The 24,565-nt window shown below is 33.4% G+C and overlaps 1 protein-coding gene across 5 annotated transcripts; it reads right to left on the bottom strand.

Moving 5' to 3' along the window:
• Nucleotides 1–4,676: 4,676 nt before the first annotated feature.
• On the bottom strand, nt 4,677–24,462 carry LOC102808133 (uncharacterized). Of its 5 annotated transcripts, none has more exons than XM_085506454.1 (10): nt 24,251–24,462; nt 23,462–23,517; nt 10,527–11,308; nt 9,471–10,019; nt 8,888–9,004; nt 8,550–8,621; nt 7,806–7,997; nt 7,145–7,269; nt 6,774–7,022; nt 4,677–6,409 (listed from the first exon to the last, which is right to left on the bottom strand). In XM_085506454.1, exons 3-10 carry the CDS (start codon nt 11,266–11,268, stop codon nt 6,353–6,355), a joined length of 2,103 nt encoding a protein of 700 aa, XP_085362580.1. In that variant the 5' UTR covers nt 11,269–11,308; nt 23,462–23,517; nt 24,251–24,462; the 3' UTR covers nt 4,677–6,352. The 5 variants fall into 5 exon arrangements, with proteins under 5 accessions (XP_085362580.1, XP_085362578.1, XP_077864414.2 ...); XM_085506452.1 differs by lacking the exon at nt 24,251–24,462 and adding an exon at nt 23,717–23,901; XM_078008288.2 differs by lacking the exons at nt 8,550–8,621; nt 24,251–24,462 and adding an exon at nt 23,717–23,898.
• Between the last annotated feature and the right edge of the window lie 103 nt (nt 24,463–24,565).

Below are 24,565 nucleotides of genomic sequence, written 5' to 3'. Positions count from 1 at the left end.
AGATATGACTTAACAACTTTGCAAAACACTTTGGTTTCATCGGCACGTGCATAAAGTTTAGATCATTCCATTATCATACTAGACTAGGGTAAAGCGCAGATTTTCAAAATGATACACATTCACTAGAATACAGAAACAGGTTATTGTGATTTATTTTTACTTTCTTGAATACATATAATGTTGATACTCAAAAAAAAATTATTGAATGTGTGCAAATCATCAAATCAAATTAGCAAATCATATAAAATAATGAATCCCAGACTGCATGTTATCAGTCAAACGACATTGTCAAGATTAGAACAAAGCAAAAACAAAAGTGTTTCGCAAAGTTACAAGTCATCTTGCTAGCTAACTGTCCAAATAATTCTCAGAACTGCTGTAATTCAGTCTGACATCACAAACTGCACATAGACTATTCAAATTATAATACAAACCAAGGTTGATATTGAATTATTAATATTTAAAATATGTAAGGAAACTGACGACATATCATGCATTTATTACTTAGTGGAACATTCATCTATTGAGGGAGTCTTGTCTGAAGCCAATAGTTATTTCAGTAATACAGGCCAACCACAAGCAATTATCACATGGGAAAATGTATGAAAGTCAGGAAAACCCAACAACCATTCTACTGATAACTCGCTCCGTAATAGAGAAAGTAAGCAAATCTTGAAAGGCAATCCTAACAGAAATTGTCATTAGAAGTGAGTATATGAGGACTAAGGCCAGACTTTTTTTATTCGTTGTTTCTTAAGTTTTTATAAGGCAAATTTTTTGAGGACGGAAAAAAAATAAAAAATTTTTTTTTCCCCCATATTAGATTTGTGTGATTCTCAAAGAATTGTAATTGTTTCTCATCTGCGCAAGACTTTGGTACTTTGATCATGATACTCCCACGAAAATGCAACTTGGATTTGTTATGCGGCGAGTGGAAAAAAAATGAAGATAAAAATAATTTTTTTTTAGTAATTTTTTGCACTTACAATTTGGTGGGCGCGAGAAATTACGCTGAAATAAAATTTTATTTTTATTTCATTTTCGACTCCTGTTCATTCTGCCAGTTTGCAAAACAAGGGATAATGAAAGTCTAATCTATTGTTTGAAAAATTATCATATTCAGATTACCAGAATGCTATATTTATCTGCTAGTCAATGTCATGATCAGCCATTGACCTCCATGGCAAAATCATAGGAGCAAGACCAGACTATCATAAAATCTATATTAGAAGCCGCACCTCTAATATAAGTCGCACCCATTTTTTTTGAACAATTGAGAACCAAAAATTCACCATTTCTCATATGTGTAGATGCTCTAATAGAAGCCGCATCCCCTCTGTTGCATTGTACCACTTTATTAGAAGCCGCAGTATCTAATACAGACTTTACAGTATAGAAGAAAAGAGGTAACCAGTAAATTGGTTGTCTTGTATCCATGCAATATGATTAAAATACGATCTTAGTTTAGGCTTTATTTTTTGAATTCTTGTATTTGAGTTTATTATATATTTGTTGGCAGTTTTTTTAAAAGTTTTGGTAATTGTTAATGCCCACTAACTATGTGGCAATAATTAAAGTAATACAAAACACGATATAGTAATAAAATGTGTTGACCGAAAGCAAGATTACTACAGGTACACAGTTGTGCCTTTGAAAAATTGCGCCCTCTATGTTTGAAGCTGTGTTGTGGTGTGAAAGGCGTTTTTGTTTTATATCTGTATCAAAGCAGCGATGCGATACGACCGATTTTTTAAATTTTTTGTCAAATGGCGTCACCAAGCATTTCTTTATATGATTAATTATTCATGAGGATAGTTAATTTGGACAAACATATGATAGTTATCAAATTTAAGATATATAGTTTTGTTTATAGTAATATAGCTGGAATACAAGTCATTGAAAATGACACAGTCCCCATTAAATGTTTGAAAGTTCTCTTTGTGCTCGTCATATTAAAGCGGAGGGGTTCCAAGTGGCGTATACAACAGATTGTTTATTTACATCAAAACACGTGTTCCGTGTAGTAGCAACATGGCCAAAAATAAAAACAGCAGTTATTCGGCCATTTTTGATCTGATTATGAAACACACTGATATGTATGATGTATGTGCCAAATATGAATGAAAATGGTACATAAATTGTGGAAATATAGTAGTAAGGCCAAAAAGTCAGATGGCTGTCAATCGGCCATCCTTGACCAGATTTTGAAAAAAATTGTCATGGACATGCATCCTAACATGTATAAAGTACATGTATGTGCCAAATTTGAATGAAAACTGACAGAACACGTCCAAGATATCGCATAAACAATCAAAACAAGATGCCTGCCAGTCTACTTAGTACTATCTTTGATCCAATTGTGAAATAAATCGTCATGGACATGTATTCTAACATGTACATGTATAGTCTATGATGTACCAAGTTTGAATGACAACTGACAAAACATGTCCAAAATACAACATTTTCAAAAAAACAAGATGGCTGCCAGTTGGCCATTTTGAATCGAATCGCTAAGCCAATGCATGTGCATATGTCCCACATAAGGTACTAGGCACATGCAAAGAATGAATGGAATCGGTCAACAGGATTCTGAAATATGACTCTGGACAGATTGACGCAGGGACGGACGGACACACGGACGGACGGACACAGGAACTCACTGACGGTTGGGGACATGTATCCTAACAGGTATGATGTATGTACTAAATTTGAATGAAAACTGACAAACATGTCCAAAATACAACACTTCAAAAACCAAGATGGCTGCCAGTCGGCCATCTTTGATCCAATTGTGAAACAAATCGTTATGGACATGTATCCTAACATGTATAATCTATGTACCAAGTTTGAATGAAAACTGACGAAGCATGTCCAAAATACAACATTTTCAAAAAACAAGATGGTTGCCAGTCGACCATTTTGAATCGAATCGCTAAACCACTGCATGTGCATATGTCCCACATAAAGTACTAGGAACATGCAAAGAATGAACGGAATCGGTCCAAGGGATTCTGAGATATGACTCCGAACGGATGCACGGACGCATGGACGGAGACCAAATTACAAGTCCCTGTTTTCGAACTTTGTCCGAACAGGGACTAATAACCATGTCAGGAATATGATTTTTTAACATTAAAATGATTGACATTTGTATCTGATTGCCAAACAAGTACTTGTCCACATTGAGAGATATTGCTCTGGAACAGCATTCAAAATCAGCCATTTTGAATACATGTGTATATATATATATAACATGATGTATAACGAATATATAAAATTTAAATATAATAAGTCAAAGCATTTAAGAGATATGGCTCTACAAGCCCAATCATTAAAACAAAATGGTCGCCAGTCAGCCATTTTGAATCCAATCTGAAAAATAAAATGACGAGCATCAGGAACCCGTAATGTCTAATGTATGTACCAAGTTTGAACGAAATCCACCCATAAATGCTTGATATTTGATGATTTTTTAGCACAAAAATGACCACTATTCGGCCATTTTGAATAGGATAGTCAAACCAGTATATCTGTTTATCTATGACATGATGTATAATGAATATTTAAAATTTGAAAATATGGGTCTAGAAGCCAATTCATTAAAACAAAATTTATCTATAAATGCCAGAAATGCTTGATATTTGATGATTGTTTAGCACAAAAAAGGCCACCATTTGGCCATTATGAATACATGTATGATCGTCAAACCAATATATCTGTTTATCTATGACATGATGTATAATGAATATTTAAAATTTGAACATAATCAGTGAAAGCAAGTCAGAGATATGGCACGAGAACCACATTCATTAATACAAAATCGGCCATTTTGAATCTTATCTGAAAAACAAAATTATTTGCATCAAGGTCTCATAATGTCTAATGTATATACCAAGTTTGAACAAAATCCATCTGTAAACAGCCGAGAAATGGTTGATTTTTTAGCACAAAAATGGCCGCCATTCGGCCACCTTGAATCAGATCGTAAAACAAAATGATGTGCATCAAGGTCCTATAATGTCTAATGTATATACCAAGTTTGAACAAAACCCATCTGTAAACAGCTGAGAAATGCTTGATTTTGATGATTTTTAGCACAAAAATGGCCGTCATTCGGCCATCTTGAATCAGATCGTGAAACAAATTGACGTGCACATGTATAATATCATGTATGATGTATGTATGAAGTTTGACTGTGATTGGTTCAGGCATTTCTAAGATACAGGTCCAGACGCACGCACACATAGAGGTCAAAACTGTGTCCACCGTGTCGACAATTTTCATTCAGATTAAAATAAGATCAGAGGTTGGGCTTTTTTTATTTTAAATTATTTTTTTACATTTGAATATGTATTTACCATATTTGCTCTATTAGTAACATGTGTTTATGTTAATTACAGACTAGGATGTTTCTATGGTTAAAATAAATAATATTTTTATGATTTGGTAAACAACAAATGCAATTTTTGGTTTATAAGTGCTTCTATTAAAGCAGGTATTTATTTTTCCTAACGGTATTTCAAGATCAGAAAAAAAACTGAATTAAATATTTAAAATACTGTGTGGGGACGCTTGGCAGTTGTTTTTCTGTATCTGTTACAATAAAAAGATCTCTCCCAAGATGAAAGTTAGCAGTATACATGTATGTGTACAACCATACAAACAGAAATGGAAACTATGTATATTGATGATTTATTCCTATTATGATGTTACGCTCTGTATGAATTATTAAAAAAAAAAAACAAGTATTTACAATTCCTGTCACACACAGCATTTACATGTGCTATTAAAGTACATTACCATAGCAATATTGACCAAAAAAGTAAATCCTATTTCCATTTACAGGGGATAAAGCAACAGCCAGCTGTAACAGAAATATCACAAGTCAAATTCGGCATAAGTTAAGTTGCTGGGAGTAAAGTTCACCCTATAACGTATTGCACCTCATAGTAAATAAAATGTAAATAAAATATAAATAAAAAAAACATCACAACAAGCAGTTTACAGCATCTCTTGGGAACAAATAAATTGCCATGTCTTATAACATGATGATGGCTATCTTGTATATGGTGGCCATCTTGAATATGGTGGCCATCTTGTATATGGTGGCCATCTTGAATATGGTGGCCATCTTGGATACATTGGAAGATACCAAAACCCCACAACCAACATTTTCAAAATAAAAAAAAAAATATTTTAAAATTTGACAAATACTGCAGGAAACACAACAGCCTCTTAAATGAACTTTGATTGACTGAAATTCAATAAACAATCAGCCAATCTGGCTACATTTTACTGATACAAGCAAAGTGGATAATTTCAAGTCGATAATTGTAGTTCTAAAAGTTACATACATAGTATATACATTGCCTGTAGAAGTATATTGGCATTGCAATGTCACAACGACCATATATGGTCACGATGCACATTTATTTCAGTAAAGGCAAGGCATGAAGCAGTCATTTTGAATGATTTGTCAAGCAGAATTCTTAGAATTCATTGAGCTCTGATTAAAAATGATAATCTGGCTAAAAAAATCAGAAAAATAAAATTGTAAATAATGTATTTTTACATTAGCCATGTAAATAAAATAAAAACTATGTATCAAAGTTAAGATTTAGAAAGTATTATTTTTACCGTATTATTTATTTTTTTTTAATTGAGATAGCACACAAAATAGTGAACATCATGTACTAGAAAATAAATACACACAGCAAAACAAAATGGAGGACCTCATACCTGTATCCTAGGAAACAGATACAGAGACCATTTTGAATTGAAAGCAATGTACACAGCAAAACAAAATGGAAGACGTACCATATTTGCTCTAAAAGTAACTCATGAGATTATGATTCAGGATACAAATGTGATTTTTGGTTTATATGGGCTTCTATTCTATTGTGCTTCTAATAGAGCAAATATGGTATATCTTTAACCAAGGAAATTGAGATGGTAGCCATCTTGAAATAAAGTCAATGGCCGACCCTGATTAAATGCACATTCAGACAGCCCAATTTGGACCAAATAATCATGCAGTTTTAAATGGCCAATAAAATCAAATTCCTATCATCAGATTTTGATTGGGTCGCTCAATCTGCATAATCAAATTCAGCCAATGTAACCCACAAAACAAAATACAGGACAGGTATACTAGAGAACCGAGACTGTCGCCATCTTAGATGGCAACATAGCTCAAAGCCTCAATATCTTGTTCCAAAATACACTCGCGATATTAAATTCAAAGAGTTCTGTGTAGAAAGCTAAAAATTATTCCATTGAGTCGCAAAATTTCAAATACATGTACACAGATTATGGCAAGGACTGTGGATCATGAAGTTGTCTGTAGACCCGCTCAGTCGACTTCAGTCTCAGATCCTGATGAACTTATACTTTCTTCAACTACAGACTCCTACAAGACAAAAAATTAAATATTTACTCAATGGCTGCCTTTTCATATTAATAATCATAACACATGGATGGAGAAATACAATTTTGTAGAGGGTGACAAATTTTGTTGAAGTCATGCAATTTTTATTGCACGAGAAACAAAAATTTTTGAATTATACAAATAAGGGAAAACCTGTTTTTATTATTGAATAATTCACTGTCGTATGGACTTTCATGAAATTTCATCCAAGTAAACATAAAAATACAAATATTGCTAGAAACAAAACAGTTCACAATGCTTTCCCTTTCTTGGGATGACATCTGAATGGGAATTAAAACGTTCTATATCTTTGAGTTCTAAAAAACAACACACCAAAAACACTTACCCATCCCCCCTGACTTGCGATCCATCCGGCGAGTTTATCGTTAATGAACTTGACACTGTTGTCTTTAATTTGCGTTACCGCTGACGGTGTACGCCCAGCTAGTTTAATAGCATCACCAGTTAGCCTCAAAACCAATGACAAACCTCGCCAACTTGTGTCATTACCGATCAGATGTGAGGCAACGCCTTTAAACGTATCATAGCGGGTGTTCTGCACGACCGACATCAATACAGATAAAGGTATAGAAAACTGAAAGCGAAAAAAAAAAAATGTTTTACTTTGAAATCCTTATTAACACTTATAACATTGTTTGTGATGTTTCAGACATGTACAAAAACATGAATATTCTATTTTTAGTATTTTGAACTTACTAGTTCTGAACTTGACCGTCTATCGCCATGATGACGTAATCTTAATCCTAGTTGCCTAGCATCAGTTTCTGTGAATGGGATCTCTTCCTCATCAATTGGAATCTCAATAATTTCTTCTTGAATTTCTAAACAAACAAAAAAGTTTGAGATGTAACTTGCATTTTGATGTTAGCTACTGTAAACACAGAAATTTGAACATAAATTTGGTACAACTTAAGTTGCAGTAAACATGATTACTGGTCCACAAGTAGGGACAAAAAACATGTGTTGTTGTTTTTTAGTGCAATATTCGCATAATTCTCATGTTTCTCTTAAAAATATCATACGACTAGTTGAAACTGATTTCATTTTTTAACACGTTTCCAAGGGCCAAAGAAAGTGTTGTTCTTTGGGTGATGTTTTTCGATATGATCAGGGTTTTCCACTTGTAGCATTATAGAATAGAGACCCACTCCTTAATAATTTACAATAATGTGAAAACGAATTAAATTACCATAAAACTGAATATAACAGAGGTGACTGGGAAGTGTATATATAATAAGACCTTTACTGGTTAATATGGTTCGTAATTAATTGTCTGATGCAAAATAAACCTGACTGGAATTGGAGGATAAGAAAGAAAAGGAACTTTCATTACAGCACAATTATCTTTTATACACACCTTTCTTTGGAGAGGGGCTGCTACCACCAACAGCACCAATTAATTCATCAGCCATGGATTCGCCAACCGCATGGTCCACTGTGACTCTGTCACCAATGGCAGCCAACCTGGCTGCAATCTTCTCATAGAGGGCCTCCTTTTCTTTGTCTGATCGATCCTTGAAGGGTTTATACTTTTCATCACTGCTAAAGTCTATTGCCATGGAAACAAAGCAAAGGATGAGTTTAACGGGGAAACTGAATTCTAGTGAATAATATGATACAACAATAAGCATGACCCCTAAAGGTCATACATCCTGGCACTATGCATGACCCCTAGAGGTCATACATCCTGGCACTATGCATGTCTCCTCGAGGTCATACATCCTGGCACTCTCTGCTTTCCCAGCAGAAATTAAAGAAGTAATTTTTAATTTTAGGACTCTAATTTTAAGCAGGTGAAAGTTATTGACAAATTCTCATCTGTATTAAATTTGTTCAATCAAAAAGTACCAGGATGTGTGACCTTTAAGGGGTCATTTTTTGGACATGCCTACTCCTAAATGAAAAATTATTCAAAATTGAATGAATAGGAATACAAGTTACAAAGATAGGAATAACAAAACAAGACAAGACCATGCAGATGAAACAATCATACAAGACATGTAATACATTGTCACAGTGTAGATTTATCTCCATTAAACAAGGACTGCCACCAATCCATTTATGTTATCTGTATGATACAGTGTATATGTATATATCTCACCTTCGGCTGGTATAAGTATAACACGGGGTCTAATGCCATCTATTATGTAATAGTAACGATGAGTTGTGTTATCTTTTAATGGTGAGAGAGGAAAGCACGTAAGAAAGTAGAAGACAGTGAAGTTAGTAGAGAAGAAAAAAAAAGACAACTGGTACATGAATTTCATCTAATACATGTCCATGTTAATATTATTGCATTCTGTTAGTTAGGAAATGAATGGTGAAATAACCAGTGATGAAATGATGTACTTTGATCGGCCTGTGAACACCGCACATTTTCTGTAAGTTATGTTTCTAATACATTGCAATATAACTGAATACAAGAATTTATCATCTCACCTTCTACAGACCCACTACAATCTTCAACAACATCCGCGGAGAGTCTGACAACATGAGCTCCTGAGGCTCTCAATCCATCTCTCTCATTCATCTCAACTTCTATAGCCTCTGTGATACCTGAGGAAAGCGGAAAAGATTGGAATGAGTTGTTTGTTAGTTTGTGTGATGGTGAATGGGTTTGTATGGGGTTGCGTTAGCATTTAAATGAATGAGTAGGTTATCATGTGGGTTGTCTATACAGTAGATTGGGTTTGAGAGGTACTGAGGGTATGTCAGTGGGTTTTGTGTGGAATGGGTTTGTAAAGTAGGTACAATGGGTTTTATAAGTGTGGGATGTCTTTGTAAGATAATACAGTGGGTTATGTGTGTGAGATACATCTTTGTATGTTTGTAAGGTGATACAGTGTATTCTTTTGATGGGTTTTGTTAGATAGGTACGATATTGGATCTGTTTGATGACAAAGGTGATTGGATTAACGTCATCGATCACTACAAGATGTGCATGTAATTATGCACAGCTTATGATTGGTTAGATCCAATTGATGGCATTTCAATGCCAGAAGAAACTAACATTGATATTTACCATTCAGTCCCAGATTCTCCACTTGTCCTAGTCTATCAAATGAACGTAAGGTATGCGGACTGACATTCAAAGATGTTGGCCTCGGTGGGCCAGACATTGCACTCAGAGATCTAAATTGAGGCTGGTTTGAGTCATTTTCTCTGCTGAAGTTTGGTCCGTCGGTGTCGTCCTGAGAGACTCCCGTTGTAGCTGTACAGTGCAATGGAGGAACATAATCAGGATAGTTTTTGATTTTTTCACTTTCTTTTGATTCTCGTTTATTATCTCCTTGCAGTCTGTATGCTGCAGATCGACTGGCATAGTCACTATGTTTGCTACGGCCGCTGTGAAATTGATCACCGCTAATTGTCATATTATCGTCAATTTCAATGTTGAACAATGGTGCAGAGTCGGCTGATTTATGTCCATGTAGGATTTCACCATTCGCAACAATACCTTCACTGCCCGGAGTGGTGGCATCACCAAATCCTTTGTGTTTCTTGTGTTTTTTCGAAAACTTTGGTGAGTCTAGAATCTCAGCTGATGAGAGTGATGAAGGAGTTATAGCACCTACAAAAAAAATATTGCTGAATATATACAAATACTGTGGGACTATTTATTTTCACTGGTAATTAATTTCACTATTTTGATGTTTTGAGTAATTTCAATTGGTTTTAAGTTCACAAACGTGGCAGGAAAACAATGTGTTCTACTGTGTACATGTTCACATTGATTTAATTTAGCAGAATTAAAGACTAACGAATAATTAATGCATTTACAGTACATGAGGGACTTCATCTTTAATAAATAAAATAAACTTCAATAACAATTTTTAAACAATCCTAATCCACTCATGTTAAAACAATAAGCCTGATTGGATGACTAGTATAAATCTAACCAATGACATATTAATTTGCATATTTGATGATGTCATTGAATGTTAATTTGAATATTTGATGATGTCATATCATGCTAATTTGCACATTTGATGTCATTTCATGTTATTTTGCAGATTTGATGCAAAACATTATAGATCTGCATATTATATGATGTCATATATTATGGCTAACTGATTACCTGCTGTAGAAGTTGAAGAAGGAGTAAGTACGCTGTCAATGGAATATCGCTGGTTGTCTTTTAATGATTTTCTTCTGAGCTTTCGTCGAATACTGGCTCTAATTCCGCCCTTTTTTGACTCATTTTCCTGTTTACACGCATCTTTCTTTTCTTCTTCCTCCCAGTCATGTTTTTTCTTGGACACTGACGGAGATTTCAAAAAAGACTGTATCGACCGGGCAATACTTGAAAATGAATGCTTCTTTTTCTTTTTCGTTTTTGTCGTTGGTTGTTCACTATGAGGTAAAAGATCAAGTTTTTCCATTTTTTTCAAAGTTTCTTCTGTCGGTTTTAATTCAACACGGTAATGTAAACTTCCCGGTGCAGAGTTAGACATTGGTTTGGATTCCTCATCGTCATCATCATAATCCGAGCATTCAAGATCATTCATCACTGAGTGTCTAGCAGCCTCGCGATAACTTGGTTCTCTTTTGAACTGACTTTCTTCCTCAATATCTGAACATTTAGTAATTGTTCTTCCTCTGCCGTTTTGTCTGCGAATTTTAATCATATATTTTCGTCTTGGTGATGCATCATTCATACTTAAACTTCGTCGTATGAAAACATCCAGGACTTTTTCGGTTTCTTCTTTCACTTTCGGAATTGTTGTTTTTCTTTTTAACTCCCACGGCGGTTTTTCACAGCAATGTTCTTTTGTATCTTCCGTAACATCACTTGGGAGGATGCATGAGGTGGTTGCCATGGTAGCAATCACTGTTTGAACAGCCTCTGACTGGTCTTGTCTGTAACAAAACAGAAATAACACTGTATGACTCGCTCCTGCTACAAATTGAAACCAGTAGCGCTTTGATTATGGAATGAATATGCAATTAAAAAACGCAATTCTTTTTTTTCTTACAAAATAAAAACTATTAATCAAATGGGAATACAGTGAACTGCATGACGGCATGAATGTTTTTTATGGAAAATTATTAAATATTTATAAAACATTTAATTGCATGCTTCATTAAAAATAAGAATATCCTTTTATGGAAGTCATTAGGAACCCACCCATTATCCATCGTTGGCCGATTTACTACAATGTGCAAAGTACACAAATGAAATTATACATGGACATACATGAAGGCATTACTGATTGGTCAAGTTGTTTTCAATAGTCATTTCAAATTTCAAAAACATAAAATATAACATTAAATATTTCATATAAATAATAGTAATGCCATCTTAGAATTCCCAGTACAAATGTATTACAATGTTCACAAACATAATATTCATACATATATGTAGAAGGGCGCGAGAACATGATTCTAAATATGAATGTACAAAAGTTCTCCAAATCAATCTGTGAATATTCATCAAAATAATTCATTATAAATGACATAAAAACAAAATATAATATAGAATGCAAAATAAAAATGTAGGCATACTCAAAAAAAAAATGCATCAATGAAGGCAAGACCAAGTCACTCAACATTGTGAAACAATACCATGATCAGCTTGGAACAAAGTACATGTAAGCATGGCCACCAGCTGGCCATTTGGAATCCAATCATAAAACAAAATTACTAAAACATACAAAAATGAATCATAGCCGAGAGCGAAGAATACACCCGGAAATAACAGAAACAAGATGGTTGCCAGTTGGTGATACTGAATCAAATTATTCATGAAGGGAAATCGCTGAAGTTGTACTGTATTCAGTCTAAAAAACGTAAAGTGCACATAAGCCTAAAATAGAGTAGATTACATGCGGGATGACTTGAAACACATTGTAGCCTTGGTATCCTTTGAAAAGTACAAATATTCTAAATGTTATTTCTATATGGTAAAGCATGTTTATCACATTTGGCCTTGGGACTACATGTATATGCCCTCACAACTGGTCCTGCATTATATTGTGTCTTTGCTAAATATAAACAGTCAATGGATAAAAGATAAATGATGTCAGATGAACAGATATGGGTGGTGCCCAGCACCAAAATAATACTCGACCTATTCTAGACTATTTATAAAAATAATGATTCATGTAAATATAAATTTTTGATTTGGATTCATTTTTCAAATGTTTATGGGGTTGACTATTTTACACTCATACATGTGTACATGTATGCAATTATTGCTCGTTCTCAAATCTACATAAAATAGAAATCCTCAAAAGTTAGTATATTGTAGTATATTCATCTATTGATATTTGAATGATTTAAATTTTTGAATTGAATGGTTGGCTAATGTTAGTCTGAATGCTTTTACATAATTGTCCCGAGTACTGTAAAATACTTTATTTTCGCTTAGAATTAATTTTTATATTTTCACTGAAGGAATGATTCAGTGAAAATAAAATCCAGTGAATATACTTTTTTTTCCTATACGCTGTATTTTATTTGAAAATTAATTCCAGCTAAAACAAAGTGTTTTACAGTATTAGGATCGACAACTGAGACATAACCAGCGCATACAGTCACTAATAATAATCCTGGTACATGTATTTACCAGTTAATGTGTTAGAATGCCCATTAGGTCCAAAATTCACAAAGAAATTATAATTTAAATTGTTGTCCTGAAATGGAAAAAAATGATGCATTCAAATTATAATCCCAGCAGTGAGGACGAGAAACACTTGATGCAAACATTAAGTCAAACAAATATAAATATATCACAATATTGAGAATCAGACTGCGAACACCTGTTATAACACCATGGCAAAAAGAATTTTTTCATTTAAGTTTGTTTGAATTTTTCAATAATATATTTAATACATATTTTCTGCGACTTATTATTTTTTAGGATGACTGAAAAACGGACATATAATGTGAACACATGATTCACGTAACAACTAACAATGCTGAATACATATAGCTATCAGTGGCAATACATACCCATGTACATTATCACTACCCCTACATGTATATGTAAAAGCACTACCTACAAACAGTCATTCACTGTACATGTAGTTACATATACCGATATTTAAAAAAAAAAGTGATGGGTGAACATTTTGGTAAAAATGTCAAAGAGCGTGTCCCACAAACGGTGTCTACAAACATAGAACAATAACAATTCATCAACTACCTCCCATCGGTAACGACAAACATACGAAATGGTAACAGAAACAGTAATGGTGTACACTGTTGTCTAACATTCAGTCAGCATTCCAGCATTTTTAACTGAGGGTATATGTACCCTCTATACAGAAAACTGGGGGTACACCTGTACCCTCTACATAAAAAATTGGAGGTATTTCTAAGAGGGCCTGTATTAATCATCTACTCTGGGATTCAAAAGGAGTGGTTGTTGTAGCACGAAATAAACATTATACACAATATTTCACAGAATTCTTCCTGTATATTGTGTAAACAAATACAAATTTGATTGAATTTTATAACTACAATTAATTAAATTCAATTGAATTGCGCTTAATTGATGAAATTGACAATACAATCTTACCTTGTCATGATGAGTCGTAATTGTAAATAATAAACCAACTAGTGACACAGTGGCACTGCGGTGTTAAGTTACGTTATGATGGGTCTCATCATATGTCACACATTTTATAACCACGCTATTTGTAACTCTGACTGTCAACATTCCACAGTTATGACTAAAACATAAATTATTATAATTTATCCTTGACAACGGGTTTCCCCCTAAACCAACCGTTTTTTTTTTTGTCATTTCCTATTAATTTGAGAGTGAACAACCGCCATCCTATTGTTATGTAAATATCAGAAATAAGCAGGACATTCACTCAAAAAAAGATGACTAGCGAATTCCATATAAGGGAAACACTCTATTTATCCTGTAATGTGATTGGCTGATGAAACTGATACACCTGATGAGATAGGAGTAGCAGTAAATAGCCATTTCAATGAAATGTATTACCTTTCCCCATATAAGGAAGGTGGACTACTTCATTTAGGTAAATAGGGGTGTATACACTAACATGGGGGGTTTGGCTACATTATGTAATTCTCAGAAAACAATTTCTGTGGAACTCTGGGACAATTCAATTGAAATGCTGATTATCTCAGGTGCGCAGTGATTCATTGAATTGTTTTCCCTTCTAGGAATCTCTTTAGAGAAAAATGGCTTGTGTAGACGCATTGTCTGAAGTGCACGAATAAATAACTTGAAGCAAAGTAACATGTCAAATTCACACAAGAATGCTGTCACAAAAATTTCCACATTTTCTACGAATTCAACAATCATAATTTCATTTGAGCCTATAGATTGTTTAAACAATGTATCGTTGAAAACAAGATCATTGATAAAACGTAACCATTAACAGAACTTTCAATTCATTATTATTGTGCATTTATCTATGGTTGTCACATTCTTTAACAAAGATACCTAACTGTATTGATCAGTAACACATGTGTTTACAATAAATAACAACAAAGTGTATTTCAATTAATATTCATGATCAACTAATAAACTATTAAAGTCACATTTTTTTTATGATCCACTATACGAGAAATGTGATTTTTGGTTTGCGTGCAGTTCTATAAATTAGAGATACATACATGTATACACTACTTGTAAAAGCTTGCTCTACTAAACCATACATTGCATTCCTTGTATACTGGATCATTAAAACTACATGTACAATGTATGTCACTGAGGGGAGGATAATTAGGAACTCAGGAGAATGAGATAGGAGAATGAGATGAAAGAAAAGAAACGCAATATATTTGTTCCTTCGCATAGTTTTGCACTAATTTTTTTCGTTTAATGATTAATTTGATGTGATTTTTTTTTTTTCTTCTGCGTGTGTGTGTGTAATATTTTTTTCATTAAGAAATAGGTGCACAATTTTATTTTTTTTATTGATATCTACAGGACTTTTTTCCCCCCATGATCTTTTCTTGTGCAATTTTTTTTTTCTGCAGTAACCCATAAGTTTTAATGATACAGCATTTTTAATAGGCACAAATTCAGCCAATAAACAGAAATACCTACAAAACAAAAAAATTGGATTGTAAAAAAACTGCTGATTGTAAAAACACCATTTTAATAAATCACTTTAAATTTTGTGAGAAACCACTTTTTGTATGGGACAGCCATGTTTTGTTTTTTTCCAGGAATTTAAGCACTGTGGTGGTAAAATTGCCCAGGTAATTTGCATAGCATTTGCATATATTTCCAAAATTATTCCAAACAAAAATTATGATTAAATGGTTTTACAGTACTGTTTAATGCACACAATTATTCACTTACAAATCTTATATTACATCAGGACTTATTTATACAAGTACACATTAATTTTCGCACTTTATCAATTTAAAAAGTCAGCAATGGCACAGTAGATGTATAAATCACTGTGGTAGTCAGAATAATGATTGTGTCAGTGTCAGACCAGTGTGACAGTAAAACAAACCACTGTGGTAGTACACAATACTGTTTATATCCTAGCGAGTACACTGCAGGAATCATTTTCCTGGTGTCCTTCAAAGAGAAGTCACAGTGACTTGCAAAAATGTTATCTATTTGAATCCTTCTTAAATAGTGATTCACAAATTTTAACAGCTCTGGAAAATTTCACAATTTTTAGTATTTTAACTGTTTCCTGATGGGCGACTAGATTTTATTTTTGCAAACTTATTTCTCTAGCAAATATGTAGTAAAAATAAAAATAAAATTATTCAAGGTACAATAGATGAGTTCACTAACCAAGAGTTGCCCCTCCTTCCCCCACCTAAATAATGGCTTGTTCCATAATAATAAACATACAGTCCCAGACTGGGGTGACATGAAACTGCACAGCAGAATATCAGCAAACGCCCTTTTATTACTCTCTACTCAACAATGGCATTGTTATTTGACATTCACTGTCTATGTGTCATGGTAACCTTTTTAGCAACATTGTCATCAAAATAAGAACATGACAATGAATTACTGTAATTAAAGGTACCGTGGTCAAACCCATAGGAAGGAAATCTGGTAGCATAAACATTTGAAAATTATTTTCAATTTCCAGTCTACACCAGTTTTTATTATCCCCTGTAGAGTTTATTGACCAGATGACGGATACAATAACAATACTTACTTCCTGTTTGTTTTCGTAAAAAAAAACCTGGTCAGATTGTTATTTGTAATAGGTCATTTGTTTTGTTATTTATTACTATTAACACTTCTCTTCAAACTAGTCACAAAACAAAAATAAAGTACGATGAAAAAAAGTAATATACGCCATAATTTTACCCACATTTTGCATATTTTTTAATAATTTCTTTGTAAATTTTGAGACAACCAGATGTACCGTATTTGCTCCATTAGTAGCGCATGTGTTAACGTAAATTACAAAGGTGTTTTTATGGCAAAATAAATAATATTTTAATGATTCAGTAAAGAGCAAATGTGATTTTTGGTTTATATGCGATTCAATTAGAGATTTACTTTTAATAGAGCAAATACCATAAATCCATTTAAAATTTCAAAAAAAAAATAAAAATAAAAACATAAGCTATCTGATTTATTTTTTCACAAAAATATTCTTGTACAATATTTTCTATATTTGTTTCAACAAGGTTGACAAAAATATGTAGACAATGGACAATTAATTTTTTTTCACTTGTCTAAAATGTTGGTGATTTAGAATAAAGCCACCCTACAGTTCTAACCCATAAAAGCTGTTTTATTACACATTCATTAGCAACAATGGTATGAAAAAACAAAAACTGAATGCGTACTTGTAACTGTATGCTTCTTTTTACATGTCAAGCAAGTATGGTAAAATAAATATATTCGTGCATATTTCCATGGAAACTGACATATCATAATATTTTTCACATACTGTATGTACAGGGATTAAAGTTATCCAGGGTCAAATTTAAATTTCTTAAAATTTTGAAAGTGGGACTCGTCTTGCCAAAACACTAGCGCAAACCCTGCTGTACATTGTACATGCTCAGACATTGTGATAATAATAACTTATTTCCATGGCAATGACTCATGCTTTTACTAAATACTGTAATTTTATTCAAGAGACCGATCTTCATGAATTTTGCTGGTCAGAAAGAAACAGTTCTAATTTCATTCCAATACTTTACATAATTTGCATAACAATACAATCCATACAAATATATTGTTAGGTAAAAAAAAATGGTGTTTTTAGAAATGAGTGACAAAATTACTGGGTAGGTAGATAGAACTTATTTCTAGTGGACTTCATTTTAAAAGGTTATTTGTCTCACAATCATTCACTTAATAAAGACTTGATATTAAGAAAGAATAATCACCCATTGTTAGTGTTACAATAGTGGATATTCTTACAGTTTTGTTCACTGCACTAAAAGAAATAAACGAAAAGATTTATTTTTTTTGGTTGGTGATGGCTAATTTGCATAACAATAAAATGTTTAATTTTCATCCAAAAAAATATAGATAGTTATCGGGAACACAATAATTTTTTTTATCAGATTCTTAAAAGGTGTTAGAAATGTATTGTTCATCTGTAATTATACAGTAGTGTAGGAATTAAACTATGGAGTCGCAGCATTTTCAGGAAAAAAAAATTGAACTGCATATTAAAGATATGAAATCATGAGAAATGTGACAGTAAACAACATAGTACATAGTTACCCAGGGTTATGTTTGTAGGTTACGCCATCTTAGTTGACTAGCATGAATCCAGAGATCACATGACCAATATCACTACATGCTACTTTTAAAGACAAACATACCACGCAGACATTTTTGCAACATATCTGTAAAAACCACATCTACATTCATCGGGTGTTTCGGATATTTAAACAAATTTTAAAATGAGACTGAGGTGAATGTAACGATTAATTTCCCAAGGGTTCTAATTATTCACTGATGTGCGCCACTGATGAATTATCACCGTATCACATTACCAGGTACGAACAGCCTAAAGAGCGATGAAAAAAAAGCGGTTTTAAATATTTGTTTGTGCAACTGCATGAACTGTATTTGAGATCTACTTGTCCCGTTCTGATATCAAGGGTTTGAAGGAAACGAAATTCGCAACAGGGATAGAAATTCACCGACTGTTTCGATGAGCCATTAAAATTGCCTTGCTGCCCTCGATGTACACATGTACTGTTGTTGCAAAGTATTTGTACAGTATTTATAAAAAGACATCTCAGTTACGATTCCATATTTTGTACAGGTTTATACGAAAATGGCACTACACAGTACCGTAAATCTAACTTGTTCCTATTTTTCATTGACAAATAGAATTTGTGATGTAAAATAAGTAAAAACAGGGTAATTTGTCATGTCATATGACAACAGGCCATTCAAACAGCTGTTCAGGTGCTGTTTATATTATACGTGCATAAAACGTAATACTAAAACAATTAAATATTCTTAATAGTGTATTTTCTTTAGTTGTGATGTACATTGTTAACAAATTAATAGAGGTAAATCTATTTTAATCGTCCAGCATAAGATCAATGCAAATATTGGTTTTATGTCTGCTTTTATTGAAGTGGTGCTTAATAGGTTGAACATGCACAGTATTTAGTATCACAAAGGTCAGTATGGGTCAACACTATCCAAATATTTTTTTAAGATGGCAAAAACCACAGCTTTAAACTAGCATTTAATAAAAAGAATCATATTTCTGAGAATATCATTATACCTTGAAGGAAACTTCCTGTATATCTATATAGGAAGTCATTGAAATTCCAAACAAATCAATATCACACTATTAAATAGTACTATAACACTTAGCCAGATCAATTGATCAATTAAAAGCCAAGTTTAAGTAGATAAAAGTCTAGACAAATAGTAATGAACCCCTGGGAGATTACTGTTGCTATGGATACATAAGACAGGAGATATAAAGGTTTCACATCGGTAATACAAATTGTTAATTGTCACTACTGGAAACATTTACTAATTCATATTTTGAGAGCTTCTGTGATGAAATATGTTTATGAAGGTCGCTGTGACTCTAAATATAGTAATAATATTTCCTGAAAGTTTCCCTGATTCCCTGACTTAAAGACCCCAGTGAAATATTCACACCTACAAAATTCACATAAATTCTTGAAAAAATTGAAGCAGTTTTCAAATTTTAAATTCACACAGAATTTCATTAAACCATAATTTCTATTCCTAAGGTCTATGATTACACACATCCGTGACTACGATTTTAGAAGTGTTAAGTAAATACCCGTTGGCACCAGACTTACCCAACAGTGAAGCTGAAATCAATTACAAGCAATCAGACAGGGTCCCTCGAGTTTTATTAATTATTCTATGTGTTGAGAATCTATTTTTATTTCTAGCAGAGGTCATGAGGTCATTTATAGAAGTGACATTCCGTAACCTAATGCAACGTGTATAAAGGTAGTGCAGAAGAAGTTGCCGGCCGCATACCCAGACGAACCGCAGTATTCAATTTATAATGAGATATCATAAACATATACCACTAAGTTGAAAATGATCTTTCAAACATACATTCATAATTAATATTCACAACTTGTCTATAATGTGGATATTCATAGTATTGGTATGCTGGATAGTGTTCATTTCATATCAGGATACAAGTGTACAGTAACAGTATGTAAAACATAAAATATTTTTTTTTTTTAGAAGCGCACTATAAGCCAAATAAATTAGTTTAGGTGAGATTTTGAATTAAATACTGTAGAACCATTTATTTTCACTGACATTTAATTTCACTGATTTAATTCCATGAATTTGTCAAGGAAACAATGAGTTTAATTGTTATTTTTCGTGTTCACGAAAATTTAATTTACCGAAAGTGGCGAAATCAAAATCCAGTGAATAATTAATGCATTTACAGTATACCAAATATAGATGGGACAATTTAGACAGTAAAGTTAACAGATTATTTATGTAAATAAATATGTGCTTTTAATTACTGTAGACTGATTTAATTTTGAAAGAGACAACATTTTGTGAGTCAAGAAAAATTAAATTTTGTAGCATTCAAATTTTCTCATGACACAAAATGTTACTGCAACATTCATGGAATTTTTTCTTGACACATACCATGGAAACGTCAAATCGCAAATATGTTGTAGGGTTATGTGCACTTCTAATGAAGCAGTAACTTTAATATTAATTCTCATATTCTGAATTGATGTTATCAGGAGAGCGAGAAAGCAAAGGGAGATTAATTTAGAAATGAAGTCAGTCATGCAAAGTAAAATACCATAGGCATTCTATTTAGTTTTACAATACGGTAATTAAAAACTGATTAGCCAAACAATAGTAACGTTCAATGATATGCAGAGAACAAAGTCATTTCTTGCGATCTATTTAAATATGGAAATTTTTTATCTGATGAGTCATCAACTGTAATACAATTTTTCGGTAATTTGACTCGAAAAACATACTACATTGTACATGTACAAAATTCACTCAATGGCAACGGTCATTTTGCAATTTTCAGACAAAATCAATGATGCCCAGTCTGTCATATCCACCAATGGTAAGCAGGTGTTGATAACTAAATATAAATGCATATACAGGATACAGGGAAATATCACAAAAGAAATTATTCACTAGGACTTCAATGAACATTTACCCTTTGAACTTTACCCCATTACCCTTTGAACTTTACCCCTTAACCCAATTCAACAACAAATAAACCCACATATTGTATATGTATTTTTTTCCATATTTTAAAATTTTTTAAAAACATTTTAGAAATTAAAAATAATATTGACAGGCAAAAGGTTTAGTACCGATGTTAATAATTATTTTGTAATACAAGTACATGTAATAAGATGATCAATGTACTATTAAAAAAAGTTTTAATTTTTCACTATTTGGAGATAGTTGCTATTTACTATTATAATGGTGTTCATAAGGACAGAATTTCAAGAAAACTTCAAGATTATGTCTTTTGGACCCGAGTGAGATTATCACTACTACGACATTTTGCGATTCACATTGACTCACAAACTTTGCAAAAAATAATGTCCCGCGTGAAATTAACGCCGTTTCCAGCAGTTCAGTGCATACAGGTATAACATACGTGAGGTCACTTGTAAAGGTCATTCATGTGAATTGATCAAACTGAGTTGCCAAGCAAAGGTTATCCATAGTTCAACTTTACAGGAATAATGGTCATCTCATTGACAGCACCTCACCTCTTTTTATGATTATTATTTACTACTTCCAGGGGGTTTTCAAGAAAAAGAGGGAGCGCTGCAATTCAGCAGAGCCACCAAGTGGGGGAGATAGGGTGTGAAGTTTTTGATAATTCTAAGTTAAAATTGAGCATTCTATGGCCAAAATTACTAAAAAATGCCACTTCTATCAATTTTCAGATATTATCATCAAATATTTACGTAGCCTTCAGATTAGCCGGAAATGTTTCAACTCAATGACGTCTTGCAAGCCGTGTTGGTCAATACTTTAAATGAACACGTTTCAACACAGTTGGAAACTGGAATACAATTCACATAGTAGTATGTAACCTGAATCTGAAATAACTATTGATGACGTATCACATTCATCACACACAGGGCTCATACCACTAATTGAATTTCCATAGACGACAATGTTAACATATGACGAGATTGCTATATGAAAATGACGAAGAAAGTTGAAAATATGGCTCAAAAATGGGAAATCAACATGCCAGTAATCAACCATATGAAAAAAACTAACATGTTGGCCAGCTCAAACTCTTGCAAATCTCAGGTAAACAAGACACACCTACTGTATTTGGATTGCACCAAGAGAAATCACTGGAAAAACACCAAGATTAGAACATCCATTAACACACAGAATAAACCCACAGGTACACAGCCGCTAAGTAGTAAACAAAAGACCACATGTTGGTCTCACCTCTGACCCAGGTGATTACGCCCTCAAACAGGGAGCACCTGAGAAAAATAATATTTAAAAAATTTCATTGGTTCTTGCTGGGCATTTAAATTGAGGGCTACGAGCAGCCATTGGTTAATTAGTGGCATGAGACCTTCACAGAGATGTCATATCTTTGATCATGTACAAAAGTGGAAACATATTCAGACTTTATACCGTATTCACGATTCTGACGCTAACTTGGAAGTGCAAGTATTTACTGATACTATTACTATCCTGACCAAACAAGTATATCCGTCTTTTGTAGTGAGGAAGTTACAACAAAGACATACATGTATGTGTCACCACACCACAGTGACAATGGTTCTAAGTTCTGCAGCTGCACGCATGACATTACCGGGGTATTTCAGTACAAACGGCCAGAATATTCATTAGCATAAATAAGTTTAGTTACCATTCATCTCATTACCCATCAACTTTTGTCGATTCCCCCCAAAATAAAACCCAAATAAATTTTTTTTTATATTTTGATCACTACAGGTAACCAATAAGGAATCATGTCTATCAGGCTTAAAATTACCAAAAAAATGATTGAAAATACAAAAATTTTGGCGGGAACAATTTTGGCACCAAAATAGGTTGCAGTAAACTCTATTTTTATGTTATTTATCTTGTTTCAAGTCATGTCTAAATGCAGTTTTCCTTCATCATCTACACCTCATTAGAGTAAGAAATCAGATTAAAAATAGTTTTTCGCTGGCCCCCTCGCAATTATATTTCATGAAAAACTAGAATTAAAAATTTATAATTTATGTTTACAAGAAGCAAATGAATCAGATCAGTAAATCTTTTACTTTACCAGAGTAATGTGAATTAGTAGACAAACAAACACTGACAACTTGCAGTGAGATGTTTCAAGTCCAGCTGTTGTATTAAGTTTTTCTTTGACTTTCCGACCAATAACATACCAAATTGGATACACAACACAAATCAATAAACACACCGCAAACCCAAAGAGATTATTCTGCGTTAGAGTTGCCTGGCTTGTGTTTGCAGCATGTTCACATAGTGAGTTAAATTAATGTTAAGAAAAGTAACTAAAAGGAATAAGACCTTAGTTACAAAATTAGCAAAGAACAGAGTAAAAATGTACAAAGCGTTACCTTTCAAAGTCTTCACACTGTATTTCAGCAACACTTCTTTGTGTTGGTTCTTCCACCTAGATAAAAGTAAATATGAATATTTCGATTTGTCCAAAGAATTAATTTTTACAAAACTGCTGGTAAAAAAGTTAAGACGATGTAGTCAACTGCCAAGTAATCTTAATTTGCGATTAGAGAAGCAAGTGTCAATGGTGATTCAATTCTTCGCCGAAAGCGACTCAGTTAGAAAATATGTTTCCTCCGAACAAAGTTTACCTCTTCCGAATCTATAGTGCCAGGCGCCATTGGTGTGGGTATGATAAAAATCGTTTTGCTTTCTCAAACGCCAAAGTGTTGATGTTGTCTTGTCACAAGATTAAATTGAAATGAAATAAAGTTGCGCCCGCTGAGAGTTTTATACTTCCGAGTGACGTTATCAATAAACAGATCGTGGCGCCGTTTCCCAGAAGTGGGTTTTCCCGCAATGTAGTTCCTCACGTGCGACATACTAGTACATGTATGACATAATTGCTTGTCACTCCAACGCTACGAAAAAAAACAAAAGTTTCAAGGCGTGTACGAACGCGTCCCTTGGAGCCTCGTAAGACAAAATTTCCCCTATTTCGGATTTGCATAACATTTACACCAATCGCGACGACTCCCTGTTTACTATTGATCTAGCGAATAAACCAACACATAAAGGTGTATTCAGACGAAATCCCGATCATACAGTACCACAATAATACCGAACAAGTTCAGCAATGCGACAGGCATGTTTCATTTTTTTTAGACGAGCATTATTCAGATTACCTGTGTATTTCTGGTGATTATCCGAAGCGGAGAACTTATTCCTTTATTAGCAAGGCAGCTAAAACGATGATCTCACAAAAAGATGAGTAATAGCTGCCTCCGTGCTGTGATTGATAAGCAGCTATTAAAATATATCCGACCTTGTCCCAGCTGATCGCTGTACCCCGCAAAACTCGCTTTCAAGAAATCTAAATAACCCGGAAGAAAACTACCGTTTGACCTAACCCTGTGATGTCATAAGCTCGCAAACTGTGAGATATTTTTTTAATATAAAGCACATTTTCTCTATTATTGCCAACGATTCGAGACGATAAA

The sequence above is a fragment of the Saccoglossus kowalevskii genome, chromosome 12 (genome assembly GCF_978046115.1).
Source record: "Saccoglossus kowalevskii chromosome 12, keSacKowa6.1, whole genome shotgun sequence".
NCBI classification, from domain to species: domain Eukaryota; kingdom Metazoa; phylum Hemichordata; class Enteropneusta; family Harrimaniidae; genus Saccoglossus; species Saccoglossus kowalevskii.
Note: the sequence above shows the minus strand (reverse complement) of the source record. Positions and strands in the feature narration are given on the sequence as shown.

What these genes read in the sequence shown, in the direction of transcription:
- LOC102808133 (XM_085506452.1), bottom strand. Translation starts at nt 23,746, where the DNA reads ATGGCGCCTGGCACTATAGATTCGGAAGAG. An exon ending in TTGTAGTGGGTCTGTAGAAG is followed by an intron (nt 8,622 to 8,887) that starts GTGAGATGATAA and finishes CACCATTAAAAG; the next exon opens with ATAACACAACTCATCGTTAC. An exon ending in CAGCCCCTCTCCAAAGAAAG is followed by an intron (nt 7,270 to 7,805) that starts GTGTGTATAAAA and finishes TTGTTTGTTTAG; the next exon opens with AAATTCAAGAAGAAATTATT.